At 37.3% G+C, this 18,446-nt stretch overlaps 1 protein-coding gene across 1 annotated transcript; it reads right to left on the reverse strand.

Moving 5' to 3' along the window:
- Positions 1–16,291: 16,291 nt before the first annotated feature.
- On the reverse strand, positions 16,292–17,970 carry LOC129808607 (uncharacterized). Its single transcript, XM_055858391.1, has 2 exons — positions 16,407–17,970; positions 16,292–16,311 (listed from the first exon to the last, which is right to left on the reverse strand). Exons 1-2 carry the CDS (start codon positions 17,968–17,970, stop codon positions 16,292–16,294), a joined length of 1,584 nt encoding a protein of 527 aa, XP_055714366.1.
- Positions 17,971–18,446: the final 476 nt, after the last annotated feature.

Below are 18,446 nucleotides of genomic sequence, written 5' to 3' on the forward strand. Positions count from 1 at the left end.
AGAGGGAAAAAATGTTTTGAAAATCATAAGAGAAACAATAATTGTTCTGAAATTATTTTTTGCGAAAATTGTTTTAAATTGATTGATTATAACTACACAAAAGAACCACATAATTGTAATAAAATAAAATGTGAAATTTGTAAAAAAATTGTGGAGGCGCCACATTATTGTTATATTCAATCATACGTCACACGTCCACAAAAACAATTTTCTATTATATTTTACGATTTTGAATCAGAATTCATCAGAATGGATAATGGCTACACGAAGCATGAACCTAACTTATGTATTTCAAATATTGTATGCCATTTGTGTTATCAATCATGTATAGAATTTCCATTGATTGGAGATCTCTTAAAAATAAGAGACAAAAGACGGTTGGATTTTGAACATGTATGGAGGGAGAGAGAAGAAGGAAAAAGTGGTGAAAAAGATCAGCTGGAAAGAAAGTAGGGGAATGAGCGGGAACCAGTCTGGGCATTACGTAAGACTTGATATTTGCAAAGAGACGTGAGGAGAAAAGTTATTAGTTTATTTTGTGAATTATAAATTAAATATTAGTTCAAACTACAGAAAAATTTACGTGACGTAGAGTTAAACGTGTTCAGTGAAATCTAAGAGGAGAATACTTGTAAGTAAAATAATTGGTGAAGGTGAAAAGTGTGTTTCACTGCCTCAGTGGATTTGGAGAAGGGCATTTGGCGGTCATCGAGGAAACGTCTTCTGGAAAATCCAGCCGCCTACGTTCCGGATCACTGTTGAAGATATTTAATAAAGGAATATATATTTCCAGGTAAACTGGGCAGGAAGAAGAGGGTATTAGATATCACAGAATCCTATCACAGAGAAATTATTGTTTACCACAGGTACGTGAATATCACAAACGGTAGAAGGAAGCCCAAGAAACACAGTTCCTGACAGATTTATAACACCACAATATATTTATAGGTAATTCTCCACAAATCAAAAGATTTCCCAGCTGTATATCCAAATTGCGTAGATTTTCAAAAAAATTTTGATGGAAATGACTGTGTACAAAAATTTGTAGATTACATTTTTACGTTCAGAAAGTGGAAAGTTTTTGCTATTGCACATAACGCAAAAGCTTATGATGCACAATTCATCTTAGATGAATTATGTTCCAGATCTCTCAAAATTTATCCACTTTTAGTGGGTAGAAAAATATTAAGTATTAAAGTGGAAAATGTCCAATTTATTGATTCTATAAGTTTTATCCCGTTTGCTCTATCAAAATTTGGCTCATGTTTTGGTCTTATTAATTTAAATAAAGGAGAATATCCATCTAAATTTAATACAAAGGAAAATGCCAATTATATTGGGCCTTACCCACCTTTGGAAGTTTATCCTATTGAAAGTATGAATATTGAAAGATACAATGATTTTGTTGAGTGGTACAGAAACCAATACGGAAAGACGTTTGATAACAAAAAAGAATTACAAAAATATTGTATTCAAGATGTTCATATTTTAAGAGATGGGTGCTTAAAATTCATGATTGATTTCCAAAAGATAACAGGAATCAATCCTTTCCTGCAAGCTATTACGATAGCTGATGCGGTTATGAAAGTCTATCGACAGAATTATTTGATACCTGAAACTTTACCGATACTTCCAAAAAACAATTATAAGTCTTCTTATTTAAAATTACAAAGCAAAATTGGTAGAAAATGGTTGACTGCCTTAAATGATTTTTACGGAATTCAACTTCAATTTGAATATAAACTACCACATTCAAACATTATTGTAGATGGGTATGATGAAAAAAACAATACTGTCTATGAATTTGAAGGGTGTTACACCCACGGACATTATTGTATTTTAAACAGATTACACCAATGCAGTTCCGATCCACAAGATACCTTCGATAACAGACTTAAACGCAGAAATTTCAGGAAGAAGCAAATTGAGAAAATGGGATATTCATATAATTATATTTGGGAATGTAAATTTAATGAAGTTTTAAAAGATAAAGACATTTCATCAAATTTAGAAAATCATCCAGATATTGAAAATGAAACATTTAATTTACGGTCAGCAGTTTATGGTGGAAGAACGGAAGTTTTTCGTCTTTAACATAAAATAAAGGAGGGTGAAAAGATCATGTACTACGATTTTACAAGTCTTTACCCGTGGGCAAATAAGTATTCAACATATTTTAAAGGTCACCCAAAAATAGTAAAAGATATAGAAAATCCTCATGATCTTTTGATGTATAATGGAATTGCAAAATGTTCTGTGCTTCCTCCAAAAAAATTGTACATCCCTTGTCTTCCTTATAGATGTGGAGCAAAATTGTCATTTCCATTATGCGCAAAATGTGCTGAATTGATGAATGTATTTCATTGCACTCACAATGATGAAGAAAGGGTTTTGACCGGATATTGGTGCATTAAAGAAATTAAATTGGCAGTAAAACACGGTTATAAAATTATAAATTGTCAAGAAATTTGGTCATACGAAACTACGACGTACAATAGAGAAACAGGGGAAAAGGGACTTTTTGCCGAATATGTTGATACATTTTTAAAAATAAAACAAGAATCGAATGGATGGCCAAATAATTGCTCCACAGAAGAAGATAAAGCATCTTATATTGAAGATTATTTGAAAAGAGAAGGAATTAAATTAAATGAAGAACAAATAACGGAAAATAAGGGTTTACGTAGTTTGGCAAAAATCATGCTCAATAGTCTATGGGGCAAATTTGTGCAGAGAGACAATATGACGAAAACTGTTATTGTTAATTCAACAGAGGAATTTATTTACTATATGCACTCCCCCGGGATTATTATAAGTGATATTCATCCATGTGGCAAAGAGCAAATGTTGATACAATACTCATACATATCTGAAGCCGCACCATATGTAAAACATGTCAGTATTGGCGTAGGTATACGCACAACAACAAGTGCCAGAATCAAATTATATGAGACAATGTCTAAACTAGGCCAAAAATTTGTTATACTGCGATACTGACTCTGTAATATTTATTGTACCTAAAGACGAAGAAATTCCATTAAAAACTGGATCATTTTTAGGGGACCTAACTGACGAATTAACTATATATGGAGAAAACGCATATATTGAAGAATATGTATCATTAGGTCCTAAAACTTATTCTCTTAAAATATATGCACCAACTACACAAAAATATTTCTATAAAACGATTTGTAAAGGAATAACTTTGAATAAATTAGCATCTGATATTGTAAATTTTGAAACAATGAAAAATATGGTTAGTGATTCTCAAGATATTGGATATAGAGACATTACCCGTGAAAATAAAATTATAAGGACAAATAATTTTGCAATAGTTTGTAAGGATGTAACAAAAAGGTTACAATTTACGATTAATAAACGCAAAGTTGTTGATAATTATGACAGACTTCCGTTTGGACATGAATAATAATACTTGCAATTAAGTTAAATAATTTAAAATAAAATTGTAAAATATGTTTAAAATAAAAGTGTATTTTAAAAATATAATAATTTGTTTTATTTTTTTAAAAAATATTATAAATAGGAGTTGTTGTTTGGAGTTCCAATTTACTTTTCTTCGAGTGGCGAAGTATTCGACAGAAAAATGCTACAATTATGCGTTCCATTTACTCTAATTCTGGCAGGTCCATCAGGTTGCGGAAAAACTACATTTGCTCTTGAATTACTGAAAAATCTCAACAATATAACTAAAACGAATTTCGATGCAATATTGTGGTGTTTCTCTGAAACAGGAAGTATTGGAAAATTTCCAAAAATTAAGAATTTACACATTTCTAAAGGCATTCCTGAGATAATAGGAAAAGGTGAATATGATAAATTACCTAAACTAGTTATAATTGATGACTTGATGGCTGATAAAGGAAGTGAAGGAAGGATATGTGATTTATTCATTAAGGAATCACACCACAGAAATATTTCGGTAATTTTTATGTGCCAAAATGTTTTTTATCAGTCACGTTTTTCGAGAACTATATCTTTAAATACAAAATATATGGCTATATTTAAAAACATTCGTGACAAATCCCAATTTATGCCTTTAGCACGACAATTATTTTCAGAAAATCCATCCGAATTATTGAGAGTATATAAAGAAGTTACAAATAAACCTTTTGGTTATTTATTTGTTGATCTTAAGCAGAAAATACCTGAGATAGCCAGATTTTGCACAAATATTTTTGATGAAAATTGTACAATCTGTTTTGCGCCTACAGACGAAATAGGAAAATTAAAAAATGACGAAGAAGCAGAGACATATTACAAGATCAATGGGTGGTGGGTTAAAGCGAATAAAGAGCAACAAATATATTTTATATACGATTAAAAATTCTAATTCAAAATTAAGAAATATAATTCTGAAATATTGTGAGCCTTCAACTATTAAGTCTATTTGTGAAATTGCTCTCAATGTATTAAATGGTAACTACCCGTTGACTTCAAAAGAAATTCAAGGGTTAAGAAAGTATAAAAACAAGATTCGAAGTTTAACTTGTTCAAAAGGATCTTTGTGTTCAAAGAGGAAAATCCTCATTCAGAAAGGAGGTTTCCTACCAACACTTTTGAGTACAGTTTTCTCTGGTTTGTTAGGAAAAGTTCTGTCACAATGAATGCAAAAAAAACTAATAAGTTACAGCGAATGATAATAATTACACCAGAAATATTTGAAAAGATACGACCTTTATTGCATTTAACAAATATACAAAACAGTCTGGACTCTGAGATGTTTAATGTATTGAAAATTAAAAATCTTAATTCCATTGACAAATGGTATAGATACCGTCAGGTATTGCATAGACAAGCAGAGCTAAACCGGAGATCTCGTAAAGAACCTGATAAAATTCCAAAAGCTGAAAGACAAAAATATCATTCTCAAATAGGAACACAAACAAAAATGATATTTAAAGAAAATCAGTCAACAAGTATGACACCTAAGAAAAACACTGGAAGCAAGACACCTACTGGTGATCAATCTCTTTTTTGGGACAATTTTAATGAACAACACACATATCCTGATGAATCAATTGAAGAATTGAACATTACCAATGAGAAACCGTCTGAACCCTTATTTCTGCATGATGAAGATGTTTATGAAAATACTAGTGTAGAAAGTCAAGATGAAAATAAAGATGGATCAGATGAAATTCTTTTGCCTGAAAAAGAATTTGAATCTTTGCCAAATGATGTTAAACAGGTACTACTCAAAGGTGAAAATTTAAATAGAAAAAGTATTACAAGTTCAGATGGTGTTGTTTATAGTTTTCCTGAAGAATATATAGCTGGAATATCCAAATCTAAGAGGAAGACCTTAAAGGATAAGAAACCAACGAAAAAACTCATACTTACGTAACAAGGTCAGTAAAAAAGACACAGTCACAGATTAATTTTCCAACAGTAAAAAAATTGAAATGGCAAGAAATACCTTAGATAACGAATATTTAAATTTGAAAAGTAAAAATTTATATAAACGACCTGATCAGTTATATAAATCTGTTACAGCACATAACATTACTCAAAATGATGTACAAAACTTTTTAAAAGAATAGGATGTTTATACATTACATTATCCTGTTATAAAAAAAATTTAAAAGGAACATGTATAGAGTATTTTCTATTGACGAACTTTGGGAAATAGATTTGTGTGATATGAAACACAGGATGGATTGCCATATGTTTTTGAACCTAGTGCTACCCCAACTATGGTAGTACTTCATTTTAAACAACACTAGAAACATATAAATACACAGTCATAGAATTACAAATTGTCATAACTAACAATATGTCAAACCCATACACATCGTATTACCTCAACCAATCAGGTGGAGGTTTGATAGAACACATTTACAAATACCAAATATACGTATACAAAGAGGAAGAGGACTTGGATCGATATTTGGAGGACTAATGAGATTTTTAAGACCTCTTTTAAAATCAGGTATAAATGCAGTAAAAGATCAAGCTATAAAATCAGGAATTGGTGTTCTTCAAGATATTGCGGCTAACAAAAAGCCTCTGAAAGGTATATTACTTCAAAGAGGTATGGAAGCTCGTGGTAATATACGTGACAGAGCAATGAAAAAAATTCAATCAATGAAAGGAAAAGGTTTAAATTCAAGAAAAAGACAAAATAAAATCATTCATCATAGGGACGCCAAACCTGACGTAAGCAAGAGTAGGAAAAAAATACTTAAAAAATTTGTATCATCAATTTCAAAGGAAAAAAAATTTGGTAAACACAAGTCCACTAAGTTTAAAAAGAAAAGAAGAAGCAAAAATAAGGAACGCACTCTAGATATATTTTCATTATGGCATATAAGGAATGCATGAAATCAGAACTAGACATTTTTGATACACCTCCTATTCAAACATCCATCTTGCGTTCAGATGAGGTCTCTTACCAGCCTCTCGCCAGTCTCGATAACCCTTCAGTGATAGAATTTCTTTCTGTTGCACATGGTGATTGTTATAGAGATCTCTCATCAATTCAAATACGATTCAAAATTCAACTGTTAAATGAAAGTGGAGAAAAATTTAGATCTACGGATGCTGTGCAGCCAGGGGTCGTTAATAATATTTTACATTCAATAATTAGATCATGTTCATTATCTTTAAATGGAACTACAATTTCCCAAAATGAAGGAGATTATCATTACCGTAGCTATATAGAAACAGTTTTATCATATGGTAATGATGCTTCAAATACATTTCTACAAAACAGTGGATGGATTCGCGATAATGGTAATCTTAATGATACTAATGGAAATTCAGGTTTGACCAAACGATCATAACTTTTTAAAAATAGCAAGATTGTTGAAGTTAAGGGGCGATTACAATGTGATTTATTAAATCAACCCGTATTTTTAATTAATATTGTAGATTTACGTGTTGTATTAACACTTGAGAAGCCAGCATTTTTTATAATGGCTTCTAACTATGATGATAACTCTATATACAGAGTATTGGAAGCAACAATGTACATCAAGCAACTTACAATCAATCCAAATATTTTAATGGCACATAATTCTGTATTAGCTAAAAGAAATGCTGTTTATCATTATAAAAAAGTTGAGATCAAAAGAGTTACTATTAGTTCTGGTTACAACTCAATTAATTTAGATAACATAATACACGGTGTTCTTCCACGCAGAATTATATTTTGCATGGTTGATAATTCGGCGTATAATGGAAAAAAGTCACTAAATCCATTTAATTTTCAACATTTTAATATGACAGACTTCTCTCTCCTTGTGAATGGAATACCGTACCCTTCACAGCCACTTCAAATGAATTTTGATAACGATCAATATGCTCGAGCTTATCAAACGCTATTTACTGGCACAGGTATTCAACATGATTTCCGATCACATCAAATTTCCAAAGAAGATTTTAAAAATGGTTTCTTCTTATTAGCATTTGATTTGGATCCAGATTCTTCCACAGATTCATGCTTATCACTTCTAGAACAAGGTTCAATAAGAATTGAAGCTCGATTTGCACAAGCATTAGCAAAAACTATAACATGTATAGTATATGCTGAATATGACACGAAACTTGAAATAGACAAAAATAGAAATGTTATTTTGTCATAACAGAAAAATGTAACAAAAAAAGCAAATAAATAAAACTTGGTGATATTATTAGAAAAAAAATTGTATTTTTTCATGAATAATTTTATTTCGCTTCCTCATCTGAATCATCTGGAGAAACACATGACACCTTTTGCAATGAGAAGTGTCTTAGTCAGCTAAATGATAAAACGCAGGCAGATACTCCATTTCTCTCTATTTATGAGAGTAGAGGACGATAGTCCATTCATCCATATGTTAAGTGCAGGAAGATATTCCACTAAGCAATGCATTTGAATCAGCTGTGAGAATTGGTGGATATATTGTGCATAAGCATACTATCAAGTATCCACCTTCACTTAACAAAAACACTACGAATTTTTCTGACTTAATGACACATTATACTTTTTACCTAAAAAATGCTTTTTACCAATACATTGCACTTATTGATAAAATAATAATTAAAAATATCATCAATAAATTTTCTATTTGCATAGATTCCCTTACCTATACATACAAATACACATAAACATATGTGCATTTACCTATCAACCCATGCGCATAGTCACACTTCTCATGTGACATGGGATACGGGACTCTGCGGTAGCATAATCCATTCCCCCATTGGAACTACTCATATCCAAAAATGAAGGAAATCGTCAGGGCCAATTTTTTTCTAAATTGGAAAAACCTAATTTTTTGCCAATTTTTGTGGGATAGGGAGCACATGAAGGGGTGGGGGGTAATTTGGGTAAGTTAGTTAGATAGAATGTATTGATTTCTGGGGGGGTCACCGAAGACCGGAAGTCAATATCTCTTACCGTTTAGCAGCTAGGATGTTGCAAAGTTGAAAAAACGTCGATTGTGAAAACTGCTCTCTCTTGGAGTTCGAGCAGTTAATATTTCCCTCATGAATTTTGTCAAAAATTATTTTTCTATATCTTGAGTGAAAATGTTTTTTTTTATGTTGGTAAATTTATTTTCCCAACAAAAAACGTATTTTGATATTTTGAGTTGTTTTTTTTATGGAAGTCTTAATACTAAAAACATATTAAAAAGATTTTCCAGATTTTCATATTTTCTTGAGGATTTTGCGTTGAATTTCCTCAAGAAAAAGCCAATTTTTATAAAATTTTCTGTTTCCCACCACTTTAGCCAGGAGTCTAATACTCATAACCAAAAAACTTCATGAAAAAAATCACATTTTTATGCATAATTTCGATTTGTTTTGTAAAATATTTTGATATTGCTAATTGATTATACAACGCAGGACCATTTAAAACAATTTAAAATCAGAATTTTCATTCGCTTAAATGTATTTTAAGTAAACTTTTGAGGTAATTATAAAGCCCTAAAACCTATACTTCAATGTCTCATAACGCGTGGCATTTTAAAATGTTAAAAATATTTTGGATTGAGGTAAGAACTGCATATAATTATGTACAAAACCCGCTCGGGTCGAGGATATAATGGCCTTAGTGCTCCAAAGTACAGACGCGCAGCTTCACCATTAAACGGTTTACTATTGTGCATAAACACGCAGAACTTCATCATAAAATGATTAATGTGCTGGATAGATTCACAGCTCAAGTCGAAAAACTATTTAACGTAATTATAATCAGAATAATGTTTACACTGTATTCCCATCAGTTTTCCAATAAGCCGTCCCCGGCTTAAGCCGCAAGTCTGTCTAGGGCATAATATTGTGCTCAAAAGACGCACAGCATAAGCATAAAATAACTATTCTCGTTATTCTTAAAATAGATAGATAGATATTTTATTTATTGACAATGGTTTAAAAGCGCAACAACATTACAGAAACATTTTAAACATGAAAATGTTCAGCAATTGCTTAAAACACACAAAAATCTGTATTTAGAATGATTCACGCTCGAGAATTGTGAATTTCAAGCACAATCCAAACCGTTTTGTGATTGAGATGAGCAAGTTTTTAGCATAATTTTAACCGTTTTTGCTGAAGCAGTGCGTGTTTTGAGCACTATATTACCCGTTATATGATAAAGCTGCGCGTTTTAGGAGAACTTCGTATGTATTAATAGCAATGTGTAAAAAGAAAAATAAATTGTAAGAGGGAGAGGGGCAATATAGTGTGAGAGTTCACAATTTCACTAATTCACTTTTTAAAACACTTTAAACACTTACGCTCAATCGTACAACGTTTATTCATGCTCAAGCGGTGTGAATTTTGCGATATGCATATGTTTTTCACAATTTTAGAAAGTTTTATCCTGGTCCTGTGAGGGTTTTAAGCATAATTTTGCCATTTTATGTTTCAATTGCGCGATTTCTATGCACAATCCTAATCGTTTTATACTAGACCTTAGCGGGTTATCCTCTAAATTTTTACCGCCTTATGCTGATGTCATTTGAGTTTTATTCACGAATTTAACGATTTTTTGTTTACGCTATGCGAGTTTTGTACAAAATTTTAACCATTTATGCTGAAAGTGACAGGGTCTTACACCCCATTTCAAATAGTTTTCTTGATAAATATTTCCGGGTTTTTAGCTCAATCCAAAATATTTTTAACATTTTAAAATGCCACGCGTTATGTGACATTGAAGTATAGGTTTTAGGGCTTTATAATTACCTCAAAAGTATACTTAAAATACATTTAAGCGAATGAAAATTTTGATTTTTTTCGTGAAGTTTTTTGGTTATGAGTACTAGACTTGTTCAGTGGCAGAGCTAATAAAGGGAAAGTGTAGGGATGTGCTCCCGTGAGCTAGGACCCAATTTAAGGAGCGTGTATCGCTACACTTGAAATGGGGGGAAGAGAATAATTTCAAGAGCGCAAAGCGTCTCACAAAAATTATTCTTGGGAGGAATATCTTACTCAAATCTTGATGTCTCTGGTAACTCCTTCGGCTTCTTAGTCCTCTGGAGTTCATCTGCTAGGGATTTTAGACGTCTTACTTCTCTCAACTTCACTTAACTGCTTGTCTTGACCTCTTTCTCTTAAAACTCCTACAGCATCGCCCAAATATGGGTTTCTATGCTTAGCTCTGCAATGAGAAGTCTTCGGGGTTTTATGATCAAAAGGTGTCTTTATTCGGCATAATTGCTTATTTATACAAAGGTACTTAGTTCTAAAATATACAAATTGAGGTGGGAGAAAATTGGGGAAAAAGTGCATAAAAGTGCACGCCTCCGAAAGTGTTGGGAGAAATGGGAGAAATTAATTTCATATTGTTACGAAACTAGGGGAGAAGGTACCCCGGGTTCGTGGAAAAACACCCTGACCCAAGAAAACGAGTGGAGACAATTGCGACGATGTCCAGAAAAGCTTAAGAAAAAGACGTCCAAATTTTTACTTCATTTATTTCAACTTTTTAGTAATTATTTTAAATTCACAATAAAGAGAACTGGGGGACTTTCCTCCCTCTCTGCCTCCTGGGATGGCTTAGGGAGCCTTTCCGGACACCTGGGAGGCAGCACTATTCGTTTTGGGTGCTCCTCCACCAGAGTCACCCTTCTGGCTGGCGGGTTGGCAGCAAAAGGTGACTTTTTTGCTGCGTGGGGCGGCTGCCCGAGTCTTCTTCTTCGGGGGTGATTGGGCGATTGTCCGCGGGGTTCCGGCTGTCTGTTGGTAGCCAATCGTGAGACCCTTGATGAGGGTGTCGAGGCTTCGACTTGGCGGTGTGGCGGGCGGTCCAAAGGTGGGCCAGAGGGGCACACGGGGCTCGAACCCGTTCTCGATGGCGTATTCAAGGGCAAGATAATGCGCCTTGAATAGTACTTGGTGCCACTCCGAGCGCCGGTATAAGGAGGGCGGATAGCACGGACGCGCTGTGCAGCTGATATCTTTTCCCTGTGTTGCTGACGCTTCCCCGCCACGGTGATTCACACAGTTGCTTCCCAGGGGAGGTGTTATCACCTGCTTCGCTCGTCCCAATCGACTACGCTGTTGTGGAGTCGGTGGCAAAGGACTTATTAAGGCCGGAGGTGCTGAGAGTGTCCTTTTCCAGTCCCTCCAACTGGGAGATACTTCTTGGGGAAGAACGGCCGGTTGATCTGGAATTCGTGTTTCCGCGTATGTCGCACGGAGCCGGACGCCTTCCTTTTTCTGGTAGGACTGGGGGAACTCCTCTGTCTTCAATCGCTCTACTGGGCGCTTAATAGAGGCCTTGCTGGGAAGACACTGGTTGGCGTCTGGAATTGAGTTGGAAGGCCGTTTCGGGGGACACTGCGCGCTCACTCTTCTGGGCCTAGTGGCAATTCTCGCCGGGATCTCTACAGCTGATTCTCTTGGGGGTACTGCAGCCGGGGGTGTCTTCGGATGGCCGTTGCGCTCTATCCGGGCTTCCTCCTTGGGTCTGGAGTTCCTCTCCTGGACAGTTGGAGATGTTTTCCTGGCTTGACTTCTGCTGGGTTCAGCAATGAGTGGCTGGCGTGACCTCTCCTCTAGCTGAGATGGCACTTGTTTAAAGTGGCTGCTTGCTGGGGGGGAAAGGGACGCGTAGCAGATCCTCTGACGTTCAACTCGATTTCCTCTCTTTTCTTCTGATGATAATGACGCCTGATCCGCTACTGTGGGGGAAGGAGATGCATAGCCAGACGTCCGCTGTTGAGTCTGTCGTCCTCTTCCCGCTCTTGGTGACAACGAAGTTCTTTCTCTCGTTGGAGTAGACAGAGGAGTGTAACGGGATACCCGTCGCTAGCTCAATCCTCTTCCTCATGTTGATGGAGTCCACGGAGCTGATGTGGAGTTTCTCCTCGTTGTTGGTGAGGGAGATATGTGGCGTGATGATCGCCTCTTGCTTCCTCGCTCTGGTGATGGGGGAGATATTCGGCGGGATGTTCGCCTCTCGCTTCCTCGCGCTGGTGGTGAGGGAGACACGTAGTACGATCCTTTCCTTTATCTTCCTCGCGCTGAAGGTGATGGGGAGACGTAGTGCGATCCTTTCCTCTCTCTTCCTCTTGCTGTATGCGATGGGGAGACGCACTGTGGTGCTCCTTTCTCGTTTCCTCCCGGGGAATGCTGGAGATGGCGTCGTTCTTCCCACTCGAATCTTCCTCGGGGCGATCTATCGTTCCTCCTTTCGCTTCCATGGGAAAAGTTCTCTACTCTTGGGCGACCTCGGAAACGCTCCTCACTCCTCCGGAGCCTCCGTCCGTCCTCTTCTCTCCAGCGAAGCTCTTGTCGGTGCGCCACGTTGATTGAGCAGCCTTCCGGCGTGGAATAAAATTTCCTCGCTGGATGATTCGGCAGCCTCCCGGTGTGGAATAAATTCCCCCTCGGTGTCCGCTGACGTTGGCTGCTCGATGGTCCTCTTTTCAGATGGGTGGTCCTCCTTGCTACTGGATGGTCCTTTCTGCTGCTGGATGGTTCTTTCTGCTGCTGGCTCCTTCCTGGGGCTCCGACGAATTGAACTCTCGATTGCTGCGCTGCTCTTTTTATACTGAAATTCTAACGGTGCCTTTTTCACACGTCCCCACTCTAGGATTGAAGCACATGTGGCGCCAAAAACTAAAATTGTGGGAAATCTGCTTCTCCGCAGCGCCCTCGCGTAGCAAACACTAGGAATTTTTGGCGCATATTTTTAAGGCACTCAACGGTCACAAGCACGCGCTCATTTTTTCTACGCGGTGAATTTATTTTCTTCCCTTTGCAATCGAGGTTCGTTACAATATATTGTAATGTAGAATGCTAATATAATTATATGAAAAAATAAATGTAAAACATTTAAAAATGTTTCTTTTTACTAATTCTTGTGGTTTGTCCTCTCATTGAATTATTTAATCAATTTCTGTTTTTTTCACAATTTTGGTTGGTTATTGATTGTCCGTTTTTTCATCATTTCTTGAATATCGTGTTTGACGTGACATTCTCTAAATACAAAAAATGGATTTTATTGAGATCTAGAGTTGGTGAGTATAATAAAATCGTACACTAATAAAACATCAATAAGAACACTTTTTCCTATACAATTATAATGTAGAAATTAGTGACTGCAAAATAGAGTGCGAACTTGATTATTCATCATAAAAATGCAAGTGGACATATGACACCTTTTTGCTATTCCTCCTTCACACTATGAATGAAGCATTCCAGTGCGCATGAGAATTCCACTTGCTCATGAAGATTCTCTTATTTTTGCACTATAATACACACACTAAAAGGAATCAAATTTCCTATTGCTCAAAATTGTGAAATACACTTGTGGAGAAATGTCAAATGAAAAGTTAAATATTAAATTAATAAAAATTTAGGACCAGTCTTGTAAAGGGTTCTGAACAATAAAGTATTTAAAACTAAAAACGATAATTACATCGCTTGGGCGGGTGGTGGGGGCTTGAAAAGTATCATATTTCATCCACAAAACAAAAAAAAACTGAAAGAGGAGGTGGGGTAAAATTCTAAGAATCAACAAAAATCATCCCGAAGACGTGGTGACGTAATCACTGTTGTTGTTGTTGTTGGTAGTATGCTGATCGCACACCACATAGTTTGTTGACCTTCGTTTTGTTCTTGTTATTCCCGTGCGCGATACATACTACTACTAGTGCTATAGCAAATTATCTATGAAGCATCAGTGGGTGAGCTTCTGATGAATGGTAGAATGGTTCAGTCTTGCTCTATAATTCGGGCGAGTATATACGGAACTTGGCATAAAATTTCTCGAGCTGGATGGATGAGAGTCAAGGTAAATCAAAAGCTTGGGCAGTAGTACTGGAAGCCTCAAAACCCGACGCGGAAGTCACAACCGGTGACGAGTGGAGCCCTGAACTGTGTACACCAGAGACAAAAAGACAGAGCGAATCTGCCTGACCAAGAAACTATCACAGAGCTTGATAGCCTGTAAGGGTAGCCTAAGCCGTTCCCGGATATGTAATGCATTACTCTACCTGAAGCACACGATATCCATGCAACAGAAAAGGATCATACGGTTAGGAATTCATCTTTGCCGGCGGTCCAAGGAACTCAAGAGATATCTGAGGCACCGTGTACTACGAGAGAAATCCTCCAGTTCCTTCCAGCATAAGAAAAGAGTGTTTGGAGAGTCAGAGGAAAGGTGTAGACCCTCTAGCGATTCAACTCAGAGATTAGGTACCTCCCATCATTTCAGATAACAAGGTTTTTATCACGCCAATAACCCTTTATACCTCGCTTAGGGATTCAATTTTCATATGACAGAAAGAAAGATAGAGATGGAGAAGTATCACCTAAAAGTTAGGATCTACTGGTGACGGACAATTCCCCGTTGAATACCCTGTCTTTCCATCTGAAAACTTCACAAAAATCGCCAGAAAGGAGCTCCTCGTCTTTACCCTTATTATAGGCAAGCGCTGAGGAACCAGAAGCAGAAGATCACCTTGGAGAAAGTGAAGTTATTGCCTGTCTTCCTTAAGTGAGTGAGTGACAGGAGAAGATGGTGGTGGCCAGGAAATTGAAGGGGCCAGAATACCTTAACCGTAGTGGGAATGAAAAAGCTTATCAGATCTTTAGGGCGCCTGAAGACGTGTATGATAGGACTGATTGTGAGGAAGTGCCCTACTGATCACTGGAGAAGAGAAGTCCCACCCCTAAACACCAGCCTCTTTGTAGCTTTACCACTTATTAGAAATAAAGGTACTTTTTCTAAATAGTCATTCTAGTAATTATCTCCGTCATAAGGAAAGGGTCGTAAATCCTCCAGGGTGTAAACGTTACAGGAGTGAGAGCTTCCCTATCTATATTCGTAACAATGTGAAGACCTAAGATAATTTGTTTGGATGTGGAAATACACAGTTGAAAAAAATATTTAAAATTTTCCAATTCCGTCCTCCATCATCCTAAATTTCAATATATACTTAATTTTCGGTAGATTACTGACGGCAATTCATATACGAAGGTCAAGGAGATGAACTCCCTCCGGATGCGTCAGGGGGTGCAATCCTTTCAGGACAGGAAAACACAAAATTCTTTGCCAAAGCTTTCGACGCTTCAACGCGTCTTCCTCAGTGGCTAAAAAGGCGGGAAATTTTATTTAGACAATGTTCTTACATTTCTTTGTCTTATAACTCACTCAAATCTGTGATTTGTCTCTGAAATTTTGTCCGCACTGTCTGTCTACTACTCCAAATGAGGATTTACTAAACATTAAAAATATATACATAACATAAATAACAATAATGTGCACGACTTTCTACAATTACTCTAATTTTTCACTATAATTACCAGGGAAAATTGGGAATTCGTCGCGGGTACTCCTTATTGGACATTGATATGAGGCCAACTGTTTTCTGTATAAATTATTTAACAACTATTTTTCAAGCCTTTGTGGCAGTTGTTGACCTTCTTCAATTTTTATAATTCCCCTAGATCATAGGCAACCGTCTTAGCAATCATTCTCTCCTTGTCATGCAATCATCTGAGCAATCCTGCATATGCATTATGTACCCCAGAGATGTCGGAGCGTTTGTTTACAGTGTCCGGGAGATGTCTTTTTATGTGCAGTGATTCTAACATCATCCTCTTTGCATAGCATTTGTGGGAGTCAATGATTTTGACTTCATCAAAGTCGAAGGAGTGTCCGGTGTCGGCTACATGGGCGCACAGTGAAGTTGCATTGGTATTTCTTATTGGTGGTTTCGTATCATTTTTATGTTGTTGCATTCTTTTGTGCAGGAGCTGTCCCGTAGTCCCAATGTAGCTACGTCCACAATCTCCACAAGGCACTGAATAGACCACATCCGATCTCTGGAGCTTAGGAACTGGGTCTTTCACCTTGGTGAAGTATTCCTTCACTTTCTTAGCTGGTTTGAAGGCCACTTTGGCTCCAGTAGTCCTCGAGATCCTCGTCTTCATGCGCTCAGAAATGCCTTTGATGTAGGTGAGAGTGAAGAATCTCTCAGACTGTAGGATCTGAGCCGGGGATGATCTACCCGATTGTGGTGAGGACTCCCTGAGTAGTCTCCTAATAATTCTCTCAGGAAAATCATTTCTCTTGAGAATATCTCTCATGACGGGATCCAAATTTACTCCAGATTTCGTGGTGACTAAACGTGCCCTGCCTATGAGGTTCCTCCCCACATTGATGATGGTGCTTTGTGGATGTGCACTATAATAGTTTAGCATCCTTTGGGAGGAATTTGGCTTGCAATACCAGACAGTGCTAAGGGTATTTGTCGCATCTCTATGTATTGTTAAGTCAAGGTAGGGCAGGACACCCTCACATTCCTTCTCCACCGTAAATTGAATTTTAGGGTGAAAAGCATTAAATTGTGACATCAGAGGGCCCACATCATCCACATGCACCGACACCAGGAGGTCATCCACATACTTTCTCACGAAACCTATGCGAAACGGAGGGTCCTCCAATATCGTGTTCAGTGCCTTTTGCATTGCTATGTCCGCCGCGATTGGGCCTATAGGGGATCCCATAGCCACACCATCCTTCTGAAGATAAAATTTACCTGCATAGGTAAAATACCCTGATCTCAGGCAAAATTCCGCGAGTTGCAGCACCTCTGATTTTTCTAATGGCGTGTGGGGTTCTATTTCGTGGAATCGTACCTCAATCTCGCTCATAACCAAGTCAATGGGGACATTTGTGAACAAGGAGACAACGTCCAAACTCACCACGATGTATCCCTCAGGCAGGACCTGCCCCGTAACAAAACGTGAAACCTCCAGGGAATTCTTTACATTATATGGACTATCCGTTAGGGGTGAGAGCAGGGAGGCCACAAACTTGGCGAGAGCATAATTAGGGCTTCCTATATAGGAAACGACAGGTCTCAGCGGTACTCCTGGTTTATGGACCTTTGGGAGACCATAAATCCGAGGGGCAATTGCCTTGTAAGTAGTTAATTGTGATTTTTGATAACTATTTATCTTCTCCTTATTATACACAGCTCTCACCAGATCATTATTTCTCAATTGGAATCTTGAAGTTGGATCCCTGCTAATTTCTTCATAGGTGCTAGTGTCCTGTACTAATACTCTCATTTTTTCATCGTACTCAGTCCTGCTCATGATCACAGTTCTATTACCCTTGTCGGATTGCAGGATTGCCAAGCCACTCCCCTGTTCCCGGCCAAATTCAGCCGTTTTCTTCATCCATTCACGAAGTCTTCTTTCGAATGGATCAGCTGGAGAAGTACCGTGAATGGCATTTTGTAGAATATTTACCAGATCAGCCCGCAGGACATCCCTTCTCCCCACACACTCAGCACTACCCACCACCTCTTCTATGTCGGCAATGAGATGGAGAAGCGGGAGTCCACAAGGGGGAAGAGAAAATTTGGGCCCTAACTGGAGCAACTGCACCACTTCCGGAGGAATCTCTACGCCACTGATATTCGTAAGAAACCCCGATTTATCACCCTCCTCAGTACGTACTCTACCCTGCAATCGGTATAGTTTTCTTTGCACAACCCCCATTCTCTCCCCAAGAATTCTCACATATTTCTGATCCTGTCTTTGCAGAAAGTCTCTACACAAGTCGTTATAATGAAAATTTCGTAAGATAATTTGCTTTCTATGATGGTTTTCTCTTCTCATCTTTTTGAGCCTCCAATATGTTATGCTCAATTCTAATTTCAAGATCTGTGACTTAAAAGAAGTCATGAGACGAGATGCTTTGGCTCTGAAGGGACTATCTTCAAGAACCAAATTAAGAACACATTCAACATTCGAGGCTATATGACGAGGGAATATCCCTGTTCTTCTGCATTCTGTGAGAAACCATCTTCTAGCCTCATAACCTGCTAATTTTTCCATTGATTGCGCGTATGTCCTCAACATAGAAGCATTTTCAGTCCCATATTCAATTCCCACTGTCTCATAAAAGTTTTCCCTACCTCTTGCCGGATGCGTCATGGTTTTCTCCGGTAACCGTTGAATTTTCGGTAGATTAC

The sequence above is a fragment of the Phlebotomus papatasi genome, chromosome 4 (genome assembly GCF_024763615.1).
Source record: "Phlebotomus papatasi isolate M1 chromosome 4, Ppap_2.1, whole genome shotgun sequence".
NCBI lineage: Eukaryota > Metazoa > Arthropoda > Insecta > Diptera > Psychodidae > Phlebotomus > Phlebotomus papatasi.